Source organism: Rutilus rutilus, assembly GCF_951802725.1.
Source record: "Rutilus rutilus genome assembly, chromosome: 21".
Lineage (NCBI taxonomy): Eukaryota > Metazoa > Chordata > Actinopteri > Cypriniformes > Leuciscidae > Rutilus > Rutilus rutilus.
In genome coordinates, this window is record NC_140226.1 from 14,200,167 (window position 1) to 14,217,574 (window position 17,408).

The window sequence follows — 17,408 nt, forward strand, 5'->3', positions numbered from 1 at the left end:
CTGCTGTATCACACATGTGCACAAATCTGTCCTTTTTATCTGTATGCTATAGTGAAAAATCATCTTCCTCCACAAAGAGGACAGTAACTCAGTATGCCCATTAACATGGCACAGTTTATCAAAGAGAGGGAACCTTGCCAAGCAAGTCTCAGATATGCCAGCTATTACTGTGCTATCGATCTGATGCACAGCAGAGCAACCATGGACATCATGAATTTTTCATTTGATTGCGTTGTCAAACTGTAAGACAAAAGCCATACAAGCCTTACTCTCATTTTATGAGCACTTTTTTTCAGTGTACAGTCTTAACACCTCCCCCAAGACTTGTTTATGGTAATGAGGAAGTATAAGGCTCTCAGTAAAAGACTCCTGCAGTCATAATGATTCCATTGTCTGCACCGGTTCACAACATGTCTGGCCGATAATATCGCATGACCATCATTCAAGTGTAGATGCTACTGATGTTGCTTCAGAACGGTGGCTCTTTGAGTGATGGAAAGTCTGTAATTAAATCAGCGGGAAGTCTCTGGCTCCATGGCTCTAGTGTTCATGTTCTCTCCATTGATCTGTATCAGTATCTGGACGGCTTCTGTAACGGCTGTTGCAGTTGAGGTGCTCTGGGTGTCTGTGTTATGGGCTAGCAAGTGCTTTGAGAGAAATCAAATTGTCTGCTGTTATTTTAAAGCCAAAGTGTGTGATTTGTTGGTATTAAAATACTTTCTAATATGCAGATACAAGAATGTAAAGCATTTGGAGATGGATTTGTCTCTTTGGCGCTATAAAACTTTGATGTATTTGTTTAAGCATTCCGACAAGCCCAAAATAGCAACACTGACTCAACCAGTGGCGTGAGTTTGAGGACAGGATTGACCAATATGACCGACCAATAGCAGATGCCGATGTGTTTGGAAAACCTGTTAAGACAAACATTGTTGTTACTTAAATATAATAGAGATTTTTGCACTTTTGATTTGAACCAGTAAGCAATCACAAAGCAACACATTAAAAACAGCCAATCAAAACAACTCAGCAACTGCTTTGCATAAAAACTGATTAAAGTCGGCATGAAATGGAAAGTTGTTTTTCCTTCCCTATTGTGACGAATATCTGAGCGAAACGGCTTCTCGAACAAGGTTTTTTGGGGGATTTCGTCCATCGGGAATTGGTTGGTTGGTTGTGGTTTGCTATTGGTCGATCTCGTGTGAGTGACAGGTTATCCCGACCTTAAGCCGAAAAACACATAATCAGAGAAAAGAAGAGATGTCTCTGCAAGAGGGAGGGGAAGTTGTTTTAATTAAAGATTACGAGGGCACATCAATTCAAAAATTTATAAAAATATATAATTTATAATGCATATACTATTCAACATTCCATTAAAAGCAAGAATTGTCCATTTTTATTTCAAGGTTACTTTTGCACTTTTACAAATGCATTAAATTGCTTACCAGGGTACTTTTTATCTACTGAATTAGTTTGAGATCAATTTTGGGGACATAATATAATTCTCTAATTAATTTAAAATATACAGTCTTCATCAGAAGTTTGTCCATAAACATTGCATTTTACTCATATGGTCATATGACAAGAGTGAACAGAAAATTCTGGTAAGACTTTAGTTTAGGGTCACTAGCTGCTTATTAGCATGCATATTCCTTTGATATTGGCTGTTTATTAGTACTTATAAAGGACATATTAATGCTTTATTCTGCATGACCATATTCTACATCCTTAATACCTAAACTTAACAACTACCTTACTAACTATTAATAAGCAGTAATTAGGAGTTTATTGAGGCAAAGGTCATTGTTAATAGTTGGTGAATAGTGAGAATTGTACCCTAATCTAAAGTGTGACCAAAATGATTTACAAATATAGCATCATAAATTATTTTATGTACACACATTAAATAGGGCGACAATGTTACATTGTTCTGTTTTAATAAATCATGTACATTAAAATATGTTAGGCCAATTTTTGCTGTCTCATTTTTTCTGCCATGTACAGGCATTAAAGACAAACAGACTGTATTTCAATGATTTGTATCTCACTCAATGTAATGATCCATGGTATAGTCATGTGAACTAGTATATCAGCTTTCTGCAGGCATTTTGTGTGCTCTCAGCCTCCCTATTTCCCGCAAGGTTCATTCAATACCTGCTGTCTCTCGGCTTCCCTTTTCATGCAAGTTATTGAGCTTATTAAGTATGCCTGCAGCATTTTTAAGCAGTAATTGGAGACGCATTATGGAATCACTGTTGTCACAAGTGCTTTGTCTATATGTACCATCATTATTTCATTAAATGTGTGCACCATATTGACAAGCCACACCATTAAGCCTTATTTGCTAATTTCTTTGAAAAATAATTTAAAAATGTTCGATATGGCATTGTTAGAATAGAGAAATTAACTAAATCATTTTTTTTGTGTGTGTGTGATTGGAAAAAATGGAATTAGCAGAATGGTTGGTTTATATGTATTAAAATGTTTAAATATCCTTCATAAGGAATATTAAGGGAAATTATTAGAATTATTGACTGCTTTGTGGTCTGTTTTGATATTATACCTTAGTGCAGGCACATGGAAGGATTTGCGATCAATGGTGTTTCCTTCTCAAATTTCTTGTAGGTCCTTTCTGTACAGTCACATCACATCCTACAGAAGATATCTGCTTAAAACATTTGAAAATATTACTAATATTTCTTTTTGTTTAGACACTTGAGAAAATCAATACGTGAAGGAAGAGATGAATTCCAGTAACTGGTGCTGATTCTTTCCATCCGACAGCCACTCAAAATTAGCTGTGTATTCTGACTGGAATAATATTTATGCAAGTAACATATAAATTGAAAATGTCGTTATATTATAACCAATATCACACTGTAAAGTGCATGTATAACATAACTAATCAGTTTGTCGCTGTGTCTATATGTATTAACCGTGAGGTATTTTGGCTTAACTTATTTACAACAGTAATATTTGTGTTCGTTCGAACGTGGGTTAACTTTACACAGTGGGTAACGTTAGTAGTAGTACATACATTGACAGACTCCTTTTCATTTCAATCTTTAGTCTTGTCAAACCAGAAGGTGTCAGTTTTCATATTCAACACGTCAAAGATCACAGAACTAGTTTATAAACTTCACGTTTATCCTGCTAAACATCTTTTTTTTCACTAGACGGATATGAACGTCATTGTACCGCGCCCTCGTTCAACCCCGCGCCACGTCATATTCCACGCACGCAGACAGAGGGAGGAGGGGGGGGAGACGCGCAGGTCCCGCCCTTTATCTGATCAGTATTTGCGATGATTGGTCAGATGCACTTGCAGCAAGTTTGCGATTGGACAATTGAGAAGTCGATTATCAACCGGACCAACCACAGCAAACAGTGATTGGGTGACAAGCGGGACTCGTTAGAATACGTGTGGGGTAAAATAATAACGCAGGAGGAAGTATATGACATGCTGGAACATTGAGGATCACTGTAACTGGAATCGAGGTGCCAGGATACATTCAAACATTTTAGAAAAGCAAAAGCTGTCAATATCCGAATGTCTCCGTAAGTAAATGACAAATCGAGCTCAGATACACGATTCTAAATCAGTTTGTTCGCGAGCTCTTTTATCATTTAATTGAACATGGATGGGATTTTGGGATACAGATTGGGAATGTGGGATGATTTCGTCCCCAGAAAACAGTAGGTTTTTTAGTTTTTTTTTTAAATGAAAGGCATATGGAATAAATCTGATCACTTCCTGGACGTGATATTATGTACTTTCTATTCTACACTGAATTGTGACCTTTGTCATTTAAATGTTTCATTTATTAGGGGCTGCCATAAACTGCTTTGCGAAAAAAAAAAAAAGTTCATTACTTGAAATATTGTCTTTTCTTGAAAATGCAGAGAACACAACTTAGACTACAGACTTAAGGATGTTGTACAAGATGTCATACTTTGGATTTTTTGATTTGTAACAGGTGTAAAGTGTACCTGAAAACTACAGTACCAGTCAAAAGTTTGGAAACATTACTATTTTTAATGTTTTTGAAAGAAGTCTCTTATGCTCATCAAGCCTGCAGTTGAAAAAAACAGTAATATTATGAAATATTATTACAATTTAAAATAATGGTTCTCTTTTTTAATATACTTTTAAAATGTAATTTATTTTTGTGATGCAAAGCTGAATTTTCATCAGCAAGTACTCCAGTCTTTGGTGTCTTATGATCCTTCAGAAATCATTATAATATGCTGATTTATGATCAATGTTGGAAACAGTTGTGCTGCTTAAGATTTTTTTTATAACCTGAGATACTTTTTTCAGGATTATTTGATGAATAAAAAGTTAAAAAGAACTGTATTTATTTAGAATAGAAATCTTTTGTAACAATATACACTACCGTTCAAAAGTTTGGGAACAATAACTTTTTTTTTTTAAAGAAATTAGTACTTTAATTCAACAAGGATGCGTTAAATTGATAAAAGGTGATGGTAACGATTTATATTGTTAGAAATGTTTTTATTTTGAATAAATGCTGTTTTTATGAATAAATGCTGTTAACGTTTTACTCATCAATGAATCCTGAAAAAAGTATTCCAAAAAATATATATTAAACAGCACAACTGTTTCCATCATTGATAATAACTGAGTATCAAATCATCATATTAGAATGATTTCTGAAGGATCATAAGACACCAAAGACTGGAGTACTTGCTGATGAAAATTCAGCTTTGCATCACAAAAATAAATTACATTTTAAAATATATTTAAAAAGAGAACCATTATTTTAAATTGTAATAATATTTCATAATATTACTGTTTTTTTGTTTTGGTTTTTTTTTAACTGCAGGCTTGATGAGCATAAGAGACTTCTTTCAAAAACATTAAAAATAGTAATGTTTCCAAACTTTTGACTGGTACTGTATACTTGAGTAAAAGTTCAGATACCTTACAGACAAAATGACACCATCACAAGTTACATGTGACCGATTCCCCCCAAAAAAGTCTTATTGGCCTGGTTTCATGGTTTAGATTAAGCCAGGATTAGACATTAGTTTAATTAGGACATTTAAATAGCTTTTATAAACGTGCCTTTTAAAAAAAAACATTACTCTTGTGCATCTTGAGACAAAACAATGGTACTGACATATTTGAAGATATCAGAGCAAGTTGCTTTCAGTTAAAACAGCTCAAACTTTTTTAGTCTGGGATTAGGTTTAAGATTTCTCTGTGAAACTGGCGGTTCGAGAATTTGATTTTAACAGTACTTAAGTATTGTACTCGTAATGAATGTAGGCTTAAAGATGATTAACACTGAACACCTAAGAGACATGCCAGTGAAAAACAAGAAACTGTTGATTTGTGAAGAGAGCAATCACATGTTTATTTTCTAAAATCGAAATAAAACTGAACACCTCAATATTGTAATAAATCAAGGTCGACACAACAGCCTCTTACAGACTCTCAAGTTTCAGGTAAAGGTATAGTTCACTATGCCATCATTTAGGCTACTCACCTTGTCTGGATTTTTTAAAGGGATAGTTCACCTAAAAATGAAAATTCTATTGTTCCAAACCTGTATGAATTTCTTTTCAAAGATATTTTGAAAAAGAATGCCAGTAACCAGACAGCTGATGGGCCCCATTGACTTCCATAGTATTTTTTTTCGTTTTTGTCCATACTATGTAAGTCAATGGCTACCATTAATTGTTTGATTACCAACACATATTTATTTATAGTTTCATTTTAATTATTTTAGTTCAAGTTCAACTAGCTGAAAAAACCCCCCATTTTTTAAATTTCTTATTTTATTAATATGATTGATTTATTTAAATGACTATTTTAGTGAACGTTATTTAAAAAGTAACACAAATTTATTTATGGTTTTAGTTAACTCTAATAGTGTAGCATGTCTTTTATTACAGAAAGTCTGATGATTTCATACACAGGCACCTGCACACAAGTTTGACTTTGAATTGTAAATGTTTGGATGGTCAAAGTCCAAATAAAATGTTACCAGTAACACATTTATTGACAGGGAGTCCTGATCCGTGATAATTTTGTCTAACATGTTATTTTATTATAGGGCGTCTGGAATGTTGCTGGACGAGACGCCCCTGTTTGATCCTTCTCTACTCCAAGAGCTGGACTGGAGCAGCAACACCGTCTCCTTCTCGCCTCCCATTTCTCCGTCTCAGCCTGGAGAAGGTCTGGTCCTCCGTCCTCTCTGTACTGCTGACCTAGACAGAGGTACTGATACTGGTCTGCCCACTCACGTTTAGTACTTTAGTACAAACAGTCATGTTATATGTTTGTCTTTGTCTTTTTTAGGTTTCTACAAGGTCTTATCACAGCTCACGGTGGCTGGGGATGTCACAGAAGAACAGTTCAAAGGTTCTGCAAGTTGCTAACTCAAAACATCTCACAGTTCTTCATATAGACCTTATGTACCAGAGAAACAAGCGTGCAGCCATCTTTTTTTGTGTGTTTGAACTTCCGTATTTCTATGGCATCACTGTCGAAGAGTAATTAGCTGGTGAAGTGCATTTACTTTGTAGAGTTAACAAAAGTTATTATTGAAGAGGATATCATACCAAATGTCAGTTAAGACCGGGAAGATTTTAAAATGAGCCGTTCATTCACAAATCCGTAAGATCTTACCTTCATACTGTAGGAATACAAACCGGAAGACAGAACACAACGAGCGTAGCCCTGAAAAGAGGGCGGGGCTACATAAGGTCTATATGTTTTTTGTTTTTTTATAAACTTTAAAAAAACCTCACTTTTTTAAAAACATTTCAGCAAATTTTGAACATATGAAGAAATCTGGAGACTATTATGTCATAGTGGTGGAAGATACGAATCTTGGACAAATTGTTGCCACAGCAACACTTATCATAGAGCACAAATTCATCCACGCTTGTGCAAAGGTACTTTAATACATTTTAAATCTGTATTTTCAGAGTGCATATATTCATAGAACACATAATATAATTTAGTTTTTTTTTGTCCTGGCAGAGGGGGCGTGTGGAAGAAGTGGTTGTGAGTGATGTGTGCAGAGGAAAACAGCTGGGAAAACTGTGAGTTTGGGTTTTAAAAACACTTTTACAACACTAATTGTGCATGATTAAGGAATACTGTTTTTTCTTTTAATGCATCAAAAGTAAATGTTTGAATATCGTATTTTGTTTGTTTTGTAGGTTGGTATCAACATTGACTCTCCTCAGCAAAAAACTGCAGTGCTACAAAGTAACACTGGAGTGTGCGCCGAAAAATGTGGAATTTTATAAAAAGTTTGGCTACTCCTCTTCAGATGAGGCTTACATGCAGTGCCGGTTCTTTGACTGAATCCAAAAGAATCTTGAACATCACAGAATGTTTGCTTTAGAACTGTTCTATCTGATCTGTTCTATTCTCTGAGAATCTTAGATCAGACTACCTCCAATTTTTCACTTTTAGCCAGCAAAAAATAAATTAAATAAACTTGATCATTTGGTGATGAGTAACGATAACAAAATATTGTGAAAGAAGCATTTTGAATTCACTACAAGACAGAACAGTGAGCATATTCATGAACGTTCTTTCTAAAAGTCAACATCAAGCACTTGCAGAGAAAGCTATAGAAATCAGATCTGATCATATACGGACTATGTGGTTTACACTGTGTTCTGTTTTGTTTTAAAGGAGAAGGGCTTATGTACTTGAATATTTTCTAATGTAAAGATTTCTATATATGTTTTTTTTTTTAGAGGGAAAGCATTTTTAATTACAGAAACTGTTTCAAACAATTTACAAAACTGTTTAAGGCATATTTCCCTCTTTTACTTCATGTTAATGCTGTGGTTTGTGCTTTATGCTTAAAAAAAAATACCAAAACTCAAATCACAGTTTTCATGCAAGGAGCGAGTCCGGTATTGAATCTATTTTAGCTTATTTCAATTTCTCTTGCAGATACTCATTTTCAACGTAAAGATAATTAATATAAATAAAAAAATGGTTTGCATTTATTTATTATGCTCATGTATTTTCTCAGTTTTGGCTCGTCTTAGCCACTGGTGATGCTGAATCATTAGTTGTGTCAAACCTAGTTGAAGGAAAATAAATTATTTTGAAATATATCCTGATGTAATGAAAGCACATCTTTGTACGCTATGCCTTTATTTTTGTACTTGCACTAAAAGCCGACAAATAAAGGGCATCTAAATACTTTGTCATCTGTCAGTCAACAACTTAATATGTGGCAGTGATGTTATATTTCCTTTTATAACCGTTACATTTTATAATTGATGTAAAACCATTGAATGACAAGTGGGTGAAGGGTTAGAAACAATAAAATATGAAGTTCATATTGTATTTCAGTGAAGTTGGATTATCATTCGAAATCTATCCACACCCAACATTTCTATCATAAGCAGTCACATCTTTCCACCAGGGAATGATAACATTGAAAACACATGGTGTAAGTAGCCATCTTTTATTGAGCAGTGGGATGTTAATTCTATGGCAAAACGTATTTCCTTATTCATTCCTTACATCACGACTGATTCATCCTACCATTTCATTTCTATGGCAGTGAGTCGCATTCCTGATACCCCCTCACCCCAACCCAAATCTGTCCATAAACATAACAGTAATTCAAGTATCAAAAGTGCATTATTGCAATACTGTCCCGCTGCAAATGCAAAATGCTTTAAATACTATAAAACTGCAAAAAATTTCAGTGCATACAGCTCAAAAAGGAAAAAGAAAAAAATATCAAACCATCCCCAGCTCTAGCTCCAAGGGTCACGAGGAGCAGTCTCTCCCTCCCAACCTCTGTACAAATATTTACATTTTTAATCCCAATAAAAATGTAAAAAGAAAAGTCCACTGTGGTAAAGCACTTTTTTAGTAAAGCCTATCCATTTTGTGCTGCTGTAACTTGCATACTCCCAAAATCTTCATCCTCTTCTAGTGTTCGCTTTAGGCTTCCTGTAGAAAAACAAAAACAAAGAAATCAGCCAGTCACAGTGTGAACAAATGCATTTAAGAATAATGTAGTTTCATATATAACTAATATGTACAATTTAATAGAGCTGTGGAATATAACTGGGTCATTGTGTGTCAAATCAACTGGCTCAATTTTTTGATTGTGTTATTTTTAGAAAGATGGCAGCAGCATAATTTTTTTGTTACACAGAGATTGGTAGGTCTATTAGTTAAATCTTGGTCAGTTGCACACATTTTCAGTGGTCAAAAACCGAATGTGGGTCACTTTGCAAACAGTTGATATTTTTTTTCTGTTAAAGAGAAATATCTGAACAACAAATAATGTTGAAACTAGAAATCAATCTGTCTATCAAAAATTGTATAGGACATACCTGTCTGAGTTCCATAAACATTCTCCTTCCAAAGTTTGTGTGCCTGTCATTCAAAAAGTATTAAAGATATCTCAATATGATTTTAGATCCTGGTTCTAAAACTTTTCTTTTAAAATCTTCATTTTTAAGATCCTTTATGGTTCAATCCCATAGATATGGGGATCTCAATGCAGCAGAATTTGTTGTGTTTTACATAGTTTTAATGGTCAAAGACCAAATGCAGTTTACTTTGCATACAGCTGATACTTGTAGCATTTAAAGGGGAATGTCTGAAGAATAAGTAATGTTGAAACTAGAAATGTGTCTTGTTCCCCTCTATCAAAGCAATTGCATACAACACACCTCTCTGAGTTCCAAAAATCCACTGAAAATGGTTAAGGGACATTAACTTGCTCTCAAACATGTATTTATAAGAAATATTGTTATATTATATTGAAAAGAATATTGTTCATTTAAACAGCTTCTGCAGCTACGAAGAGTTCAAATACGCAGCAATCCCAGTATCTCTGGGATTGAACCATATAGGGCCTTAAAAAAAATTAAGATTTCAAAAGAAAAGTGTCAAATGAATAAGAAACTAAAATTATATTTTAATTAAAATTATATATTTATATAAAATATATCTTTAACACTTTTTATGTTACAGACATGTAAACTTCAGAAAAAATTTTTTTGGCACTCTTTACTTAGAGGGAAATAAGATGCATTTCTTGTTTCAGTATTATTTGTTCTTCAGACTTTCCTCTTTAAACACAATAAGTATCAGCTATTTGAAAAGTTACCCACATTTGGTTTTTGACACGGGTAAAATTCAACTATTTGAACTTGCAGTCACATTGGGATCCCAATATCTATGTGATTGAACCCTATAGGACCTTAAACATGAAGAGACCAAAAGAAAAGTTAAGAATTAGAATCTAGAAGGATATTGAGATCTCTTTAATACTTTTAGAGTTACATGCATGCAAACTTTGAAAAAACAATATTTATGGCACTCAGACAGGTATATTCTATGCAATTGTGCTAAAGTCCCCCTGTAGTCAGTCATTTTATACCTTAAAACTCATCCTTGATCACCAAAATGACATTTAAACGTTTTTAAAAAACGTAAAAAAAAATAAAAAAAATCCGTCATGACTTAAAATAGCTTGAATGTAAATCTACACCCTTGTCTCATTTAGTATACGCGGTTCTATGAATATGCTAATTGGCCCTGCCTCCACTCGCACCAGCTCAGAGATCCACCCGTTGACGTGATTGGTTACAAGGTAGTTTGTGACGTCACAACACCAGCGATTTCAAACCGCGTTTTTAAAACTGTCTTTGGTTCACTGCAGTTTTAAGGAGAAAATACTCTGCAATGGTGTTGACTTATGAATGTGCACATGGTTTGTCTTATAAAGCATATTAAAAACACCATATAGACATAACAACATTGAAAGCTTGATTTACACAACAGGTAGCCTGGTAATACCAAACTCTGCTACTTCGCTTTGCTTCGTAGACAGAGTCTGGAAGGGCATAATTGAAAAGCGTTTTATTTCTCGCGGGGAGGCGCTTGTCTGAAGTTTAAAATCATTGGTTACCCGTAAGCCAATCACATAACGTTTGGTTATGACGTGTGTTATGCGCATGCTCAGCCGCATCTAACTTCCACTGTAAACACATGTACGATGCGAAAACAAAACCATCGAGCGAAATACTGGAGTGAACGTGGCTGTGAATGACTTTTGCAGAAATTTACGCATCCACGGTACAATCAGCGTCTACATCACGGCTCTCAACCCGCCCTCTGTTCGTTGATTGGCCGGCAGTTTTGAGGCCGGAGGAAAACGGGGAGAAAGGTCGCTATCTCAGACTGAGTACAGAAGCGAACTGAAATTGAGCGGAAGTACGAAGTCTGACGTAGTCAGGCTACACAACAGGGGGACTATAATAGAAAAAGAGATACATTTCTAGTTTCAACATTATTTGTTGTTCAGATATTCCTCTTTAAAAGAAAAAAATATCAACTGTTTGCAAAGTGACCCACATTTGGTTTTTGACCACTGAAAATGTGTGCAATTGACCAATTTCCTCATGGAGCCACATTAAGATCTCCATATCTCTGGCATTGTACAATATAGGACCTTTAAAATGAAGATACCAAAATAAATGTTTATTAAGAACCCGAATCTAAAAGGATATTAAGATATATATTTTAATACTTCTTGAGTTACAGGCATACAAACTTGGGACAAAAAACACTAGAAGTGCTTTTTCCCATTTGTGAACTTTCACTGTTGCCATATAATGCAACAAAGATGGCTAAAGTAAACAGATTTAACTAATAGACCTACTAATCTCTGCGTAAAAATAAAATGATGATGCCATCTTTCTTAAGTCATTTTCTCCCCCCTCTAATTTGGTTCCAAATCTCAGGTGAAAATGAAAATCTCAGAAACAAATTGTAATATATATAAAAAGTTGCGTATATCACTTGCTTTTGACTGAATAATTTTTGTAGCTTTAATAAAAATCTATTTATTTGTAATAAATACACTAAAGATTGATTATTTTTACATTTGATTATTCAATTTCTTATTTCTTGAATGTTTTTGTTAAATACATGATGCATCAAGAATCATGTTATAATCGAATAACTTCTCTCTAAATCGTAATCAAATTGAATCACGAGGCAAGTAAAGATTCACAGCTCTACAAATTACACATCTCAAGTCTTATAGTACAATAGGCCATATCATTTATCATCATCATCACCACAGATTTTTATTTAGCAAATGTTAGTTTATGCAAAGAAACTGACAATACACAATAAAGGAACAAGATAGAAAATTCTGCACTATTTCATCAAAATAAATTAAAAGTTAGCACTAAACACTAAAATCAATCATTGTAAATGCTACCAATGAATTTAGGCATTGCAACATTATAATGCAGAGTATGAAAAACGAATATTCATTTTGAGAATTGCCAAAGATTTAACAGTATTAGTGTTTTTAAGGATTATGGAAAAGGTAATCTAAATGAGCATATACAAATAAAAATCCAATATTGATATTTAAAAAAAAAGCATCAGCTGATGACTGATACGCAGTCCCTCCAGGATTTCGCGGGAGTTTTTCCTGATTTTTGCAGCATAAAATGACAATTTGCGGCATTTCTTGTGAAGTTTTTCAGTGAAAACACACCAGTGCTTTTCTGACCTCAAGAACCATTGGGCTCTGTCATTTCTAAAAGGAGAACACTGATAATAACTTTTATTTAAAATGTAACACCGAACAGTCTACTTACGCTAAAAGAGTAACCCGAGACGCATGTATGACGTAGGATGTAGGAGTAGCGTAAACTTTGACACCTCTCGCGGTTCAAACAAACAGGGCTGGGCAACCGCATTCGTCATTACGTTGTGCGTCAAGTTCAAGAGTTACTCTTTTAACATAAGTTGACTTGCGTAAAGCCGTCTGCCAGAAGCTAGTTATTTTAGTCGATAAAGTTTTAAACATGGATATTTTTCTTACACAAACGCATCACTTCACTTCAGAAGGCCTTTATTAAATGTATACTACATTTTTTAATATAACTCCGATTGTATTCGTCTGAAAGAAGAATGTCATATACACCTAGGATGGCTTCAGGGTGAGTAAATCATGGGCTAATTTTCATTTTTGGGTGAACTGTCCCTTTAAGTATTCTGGAAACCGCTATATTACTGCTGCTCCATAAGTGCCACCTACTGGCAGAGAGGGAATTTACATTTTCATTCAGCGTGTCCTTCACTCATTCCATCTTGCTCCTCGTCCATTTTGGGGTTGTCACAGAGTGCGCGAGCCACTTTTATGCAGCATACAAGCACTGTTGATAAACTGAACCGATTGATGGAACGATGTCACTCAGAGCGTGTGTGTGTGTATGAGAGAGAGAGAGAGAGAGAGAGAAAGAAAGAATGGATGCTTTCAGCGTGAGCGGGGTTGCGGTGGTTGACTGACTGGTAGTGACAGATGCATTGCCGAAGCAACGGCACAAACAGGTTTAGCGATTTAACGCATGTAGCCTACTTCAAAGTGAGCTTTGGCTGAATGTGCGCTATGATGACGTCAGACAACGTGTCTAGGCCAAAAAATCTGCGGGAGATCTGTGGCAATTTAGAAAAATTGCAAGAAAAAACAGAGTTTGCTTGATTTTGCGTTCAATTCTGCGATCGCAGAAATGCAAAATCCTAGAGGGACTGGACCGTTATACTATGCATCACTAGTAGAAATAATTCAACTATTACAAACTATGACCACTGGGCCATAAAATATTGTTCTCTTACCTGGCATCCCAGCTTGGATGGAGAAAGACCTGCCCAACTGAATGGGTGACATCATCTTGATGGTTAGCTTTGCAAGATATATTGCTTCATATTCCTTGATGAAAACAGAAAGAACATCCATTTATGCTGCATGTATGTATATAAAACAGCTACAGTGCTATGCATAAGTTTAGACACCCATGCTAAAGTTGACAAAAAAGAGGAATAAAAAATCATCTTTTGGAAATTGAACTTAATGCCTTAATTAAAAGAATTAGGAAAAATCCAACCTTTAAGGACACCAATTTTCTTTGTGAATGATTAATGTATCGTAAATTAATAAATGTTCTTCCTTAAAATACAGGGTACATGTTAAATTCCCATAGAGGCAGGCAGATTTTTATTTTTAAAGGCCAGTTACTTCATGGATCCAGGATACTATGCATCCTGATAAAGTTCCCTTGGCCTTTGGAATTAAAATAGCCCCACATCATCACATAGCCTTCACCATACCTAGAGATTGGCATGGTTTTATTTCAGTTAGCCTAATAGCTGGTTTGATTTGCATTGAGAGATGATCTTATGGAAAGTACTCCATGCCAATCTCTAGGTATGGTGAAGGCTATGTGATGATGTGCGGCTATTTTAATTCCAAAGGCCAAGGGAACTTTATCAGGATGCATATTATCCTGGATCCATGAAGTAACTGGCCTTTAAAAATAAAAATCTGCCTGCCTCTATGGGAATTTAACATAGGGGTGTCCAGACTTATGCACCCTGTATTTTAAGGAAGAACATTTATTTATTTACGATACATTATTCATTCACAAAGAAAATTGGTGTCCTTAAAGGTTGGATTTTTCCTAATTTTTTTAATTAAGGCATTAAGTTCAATTTCCAAAAGATGATTTTTTATTCCTCTTTTTAGTCAACTTTAGCATGGGTGTCTAAACTTATGCATAGCACTGTATAGCACTTAATGTTGAATGAATTATTAATGCTGAGATTACTTTAAAATCATACCTGTAGCTGATGAACAAAGCCAACATTGGGATTAATACAAAACCGTCTCTCCTGTACATGACTAAAGGCATCCCTGAAAAGATATAATATATGACACAATTAGGGATGCACGGTATATTGGCCACCATATCCAAAAATTCTTTTTAATGTTATCGTTATGAGCCCGATAAGAAAATTTGGCAGATATATTAAAGCCGATAAATAATGGATTATTTCCTTCAGCTGAGGCCCTTCAGATGCACACTGTTCACCATGATGGTTTTGAATTGCTTGAAATATGATTGAAATCACTTCAAAAAGGAAAATACAGTTAATTGCAACATGTGCAGGGCAAGTCTGTCATATAGGCTACATAAAATTATAATGAGAGCATCATTATAATTGTGTGCTTGGGATATGGATTTAATGGTGAGACTTGTTTTTGTAATCAGAAATAATTATATAAAATTTGGATTTATATTTATCGGCCAATATATCAGTTATCGGCTTTCAAATATGAAGAATTATCGGTATTGGCCAAAATTTTCATATCGGTGCATCCACAATTGGCTTCAAGTCAAACTCGTATTATCATGTATTAATATTTTTAGGAAATGCGTGAACTGTATCTCCAATAAATTCTATTACCTGTATTTTACACCAAATGTCTCCATAAGGTAGGCAATAACTAAGGCAGCGCTGAAAAAATAAATAAATAAATTAGATGTATTAAGTAAAATCAAACCACATCCCCAAAAGTGATTCTTTTAAAAATCCAAAAAGAGACAGTCAAAAGAAATTATAACTAATAAAAAAAGATCATGAACCTTCTTGATATCCCTGCATTTCCATGAACAAGTACCTTTCCTGCAACAAAAAAATGTGCCAGATGGATGAGAAAATCTAGTATTGAATGTATATTTAGTATAAAGTTTGTACTCATATCAATGCTGCCATTACTACACAAGATTAATATGGAAAACATTCATTACCCCCCGTCTCTAAACATCCATCAATAAATTCTTTAGTCTACAGAGAGAAAATCAGGTAATCATAATTAGACAAAAGTATCACACACCAAATAAAAAGCATTTATAACAAACTATATAAATAAAGGCCAGCTTACCATTGGAAAATATCTAATTATATTTTCCACAGGGTTATCTGCTATATCTAAAACAAGGTACCTATAAACAAAGAAGTAAAGTAAACCAGAGGTTAGAAATAGTGGACCTTTATATTGAGTCCAACTCGCACATGTGCATAGAACAAAGGACTACCAGAAATCGAAATACCTAAATTTATGGGGAAAGTTTGGCTTTATAAAGTTGGCCTCAATGTCTTGTCTGACACACACGACGTGAGTAATGCCCTGCTTCTCCAACATTGAGAGCTGAAAGAGAGGATGAATTATTACAGGAAACCGGGCACAGATTATTTTCATCATGATGCATGAGAACAGATCAACTCTACAGTACCTTACTCTTCATAGCAGCTGAATAGGGCCCAAGAAACAAGCCTGGGAGGATTTCCTAAATCATTACATCAGATTTAGTTTTAGCAAAAGTGGAAAAAGTGATCATTTGATGAGAATGAGATATGAAACTGCATATTTTGAAATATACAAAAAAATTATATTGAAGGTGCTGAGAGTAAAGACACATTAAATAGCAAAAAACAAAAACATGCAAAAGTACTATCCTGTACTGTACAAAAGCCATAACAATACATAATGATATACAATCATGTGCAAACTGCAAAGTCTATTTTCATGATCACCTGCATCTCTCTTCTCATTGGATACGCCCAATCCTGCAGAAATGGGATTGCAAAACCAGATCATTAGTTTTTAAAAGCATTCTTACAGTAACAAAAAAACAAAACAAAAAAACAGAAAAGGTATAACTATAAACACTGCACCACAAACTGCAGCCCAATAACTACCAATAATCGGTTTGACACCAAAACAGTATTACACTTTCTCACGTAATCGGTTTCTGTCAGGTTTATTGCTCAAGTTATACCTAAATAAAGCATGGAAGCAAGAAGGCACTTGAAGTATACTATACATACAATAGGGATCATTCACTTGCAATGCATTGGCCAAGTCTTTGTGTTTGGATAGAATATGCTTCCGCAGAAGACTTTAGTTATTTAGACGTTTAAGTTTTATTAAGATTTAAAAAAAAGTTTTTTATAAGAGTATATTGCCAATTAAATGGGTTAATTTTTGTTGTTGTTGACTATACTCAATATTAGTCTCGTAATGGAAGTGAAAAAATAATTTGATTGGTAAGTTAGTGTCTAAACGTATAAATAAAGGGTAATACATTTCATTTATCGGATTATTCACATGTACATGCACATGCTCTGTATTTATTCATGCACTGACACATACTAGTCAGACAGGCAATGCTTTAAAACAGACATATTGAAGAGTGACTGTGATCCAGCAGTTGTTAGCACTGCGCTAACGTTCATAACATACCAGCTGCTCTTCTTTGGCGGCGGGTAGGGACGGGAACTGGAGTTTATTCCCTTCGTCCATGCTGCGAGTGTTATTCCAGCTTTCAATACGTGCACGTCGCCTTTGATGGATTGAATATAAAGACGAACTAAGTGCAAATAAAGTGGAGTTTTTGGAGGAGCTCCGCGCTCACACACGCCATGCTGCTTCCACCGACGGCGGTCACGTGACACGCGAGGACCATACGTCGGAAAGGGGCGGTGTCGTGAATTAAATGTTAATCTGTTG

The 17,408-nt window shown here is 34.8% G+C and overlaps 2 protein-coding genes across 3 annotated transcripts; one reads left to right on the forward strand and one right to left on the reverse strand.

Annotated features, from left to right (window-relative positions):
- Positions 1–3,393: 3,393 nt before the first annotated feature.
- On the forward strand, positions 3,394–7,547 carry gnpnat1 (glucosamine-phosphate N-acetyltransferase 1). 2 transcript variants are annotated; one of them, XM_084392866.1, is made up of 6 exons: positions 3,394–3,558; positions 6,084–6,247; positions 6,329–6,391; positions 6,800–6,927; positions 7,016–7,077; positions 7,198–7,547. In XM_084392866.1, the coding sequence occupies exons 1-6, from the start codon at positions 3,551–3,553 to the stop codon at positions 7,343–7,345; spliced, it is 573 nt and encodes a 190-aa protein (XP_084248992.1). In that variant the 5' UTR covers positions 3,394–3,550; the 3' UTR covers positions 7,346–7,547. The 2 variants fall into 2 exon arrangements, with proteins under 2 accessions (XP_084248992.1, XP_084248991.1); XM_084392865.1 differs by lacking the exon at positions 3,394–3,558 and adding an exon at positions 3,565–3,696.
- Positions 7,548–8,452: 905 nt separating this feature from the next.
- styx (serine/threonine/tyrosine interacting protein) lies at positions 8,453–17,366 on the reverse strand. Its single transcript, XM_084392864.1, has 11 exons — positions 17,142–17,366; positions 16,433–16,465; positions 16,132–16,185; positions 15,949–16,046; positions 15,780–15,840; positions 15,646–15,682; positions 15,481–15,520; positions 15,302–15,352; positions 14,675–14,747; positions 13,673–13,766; positions 8,453–8,968 (listed from the first exon to the last, which is right to left on the reverse strand). Exons 1-11 carry the CDS (start codon positions 17,199–17,201, stop codon positions 8,895–8,897), a joined length of 675 nt encoding a protein of 224 aa, XP_084248990.1. The 5' UTR covers positions 17,202–17,366; the 3' UTR covers positions 8,453–8,894.
- Between the last annotated feature and the right edge of the window lie 42 nt (positions 17,367–17,408).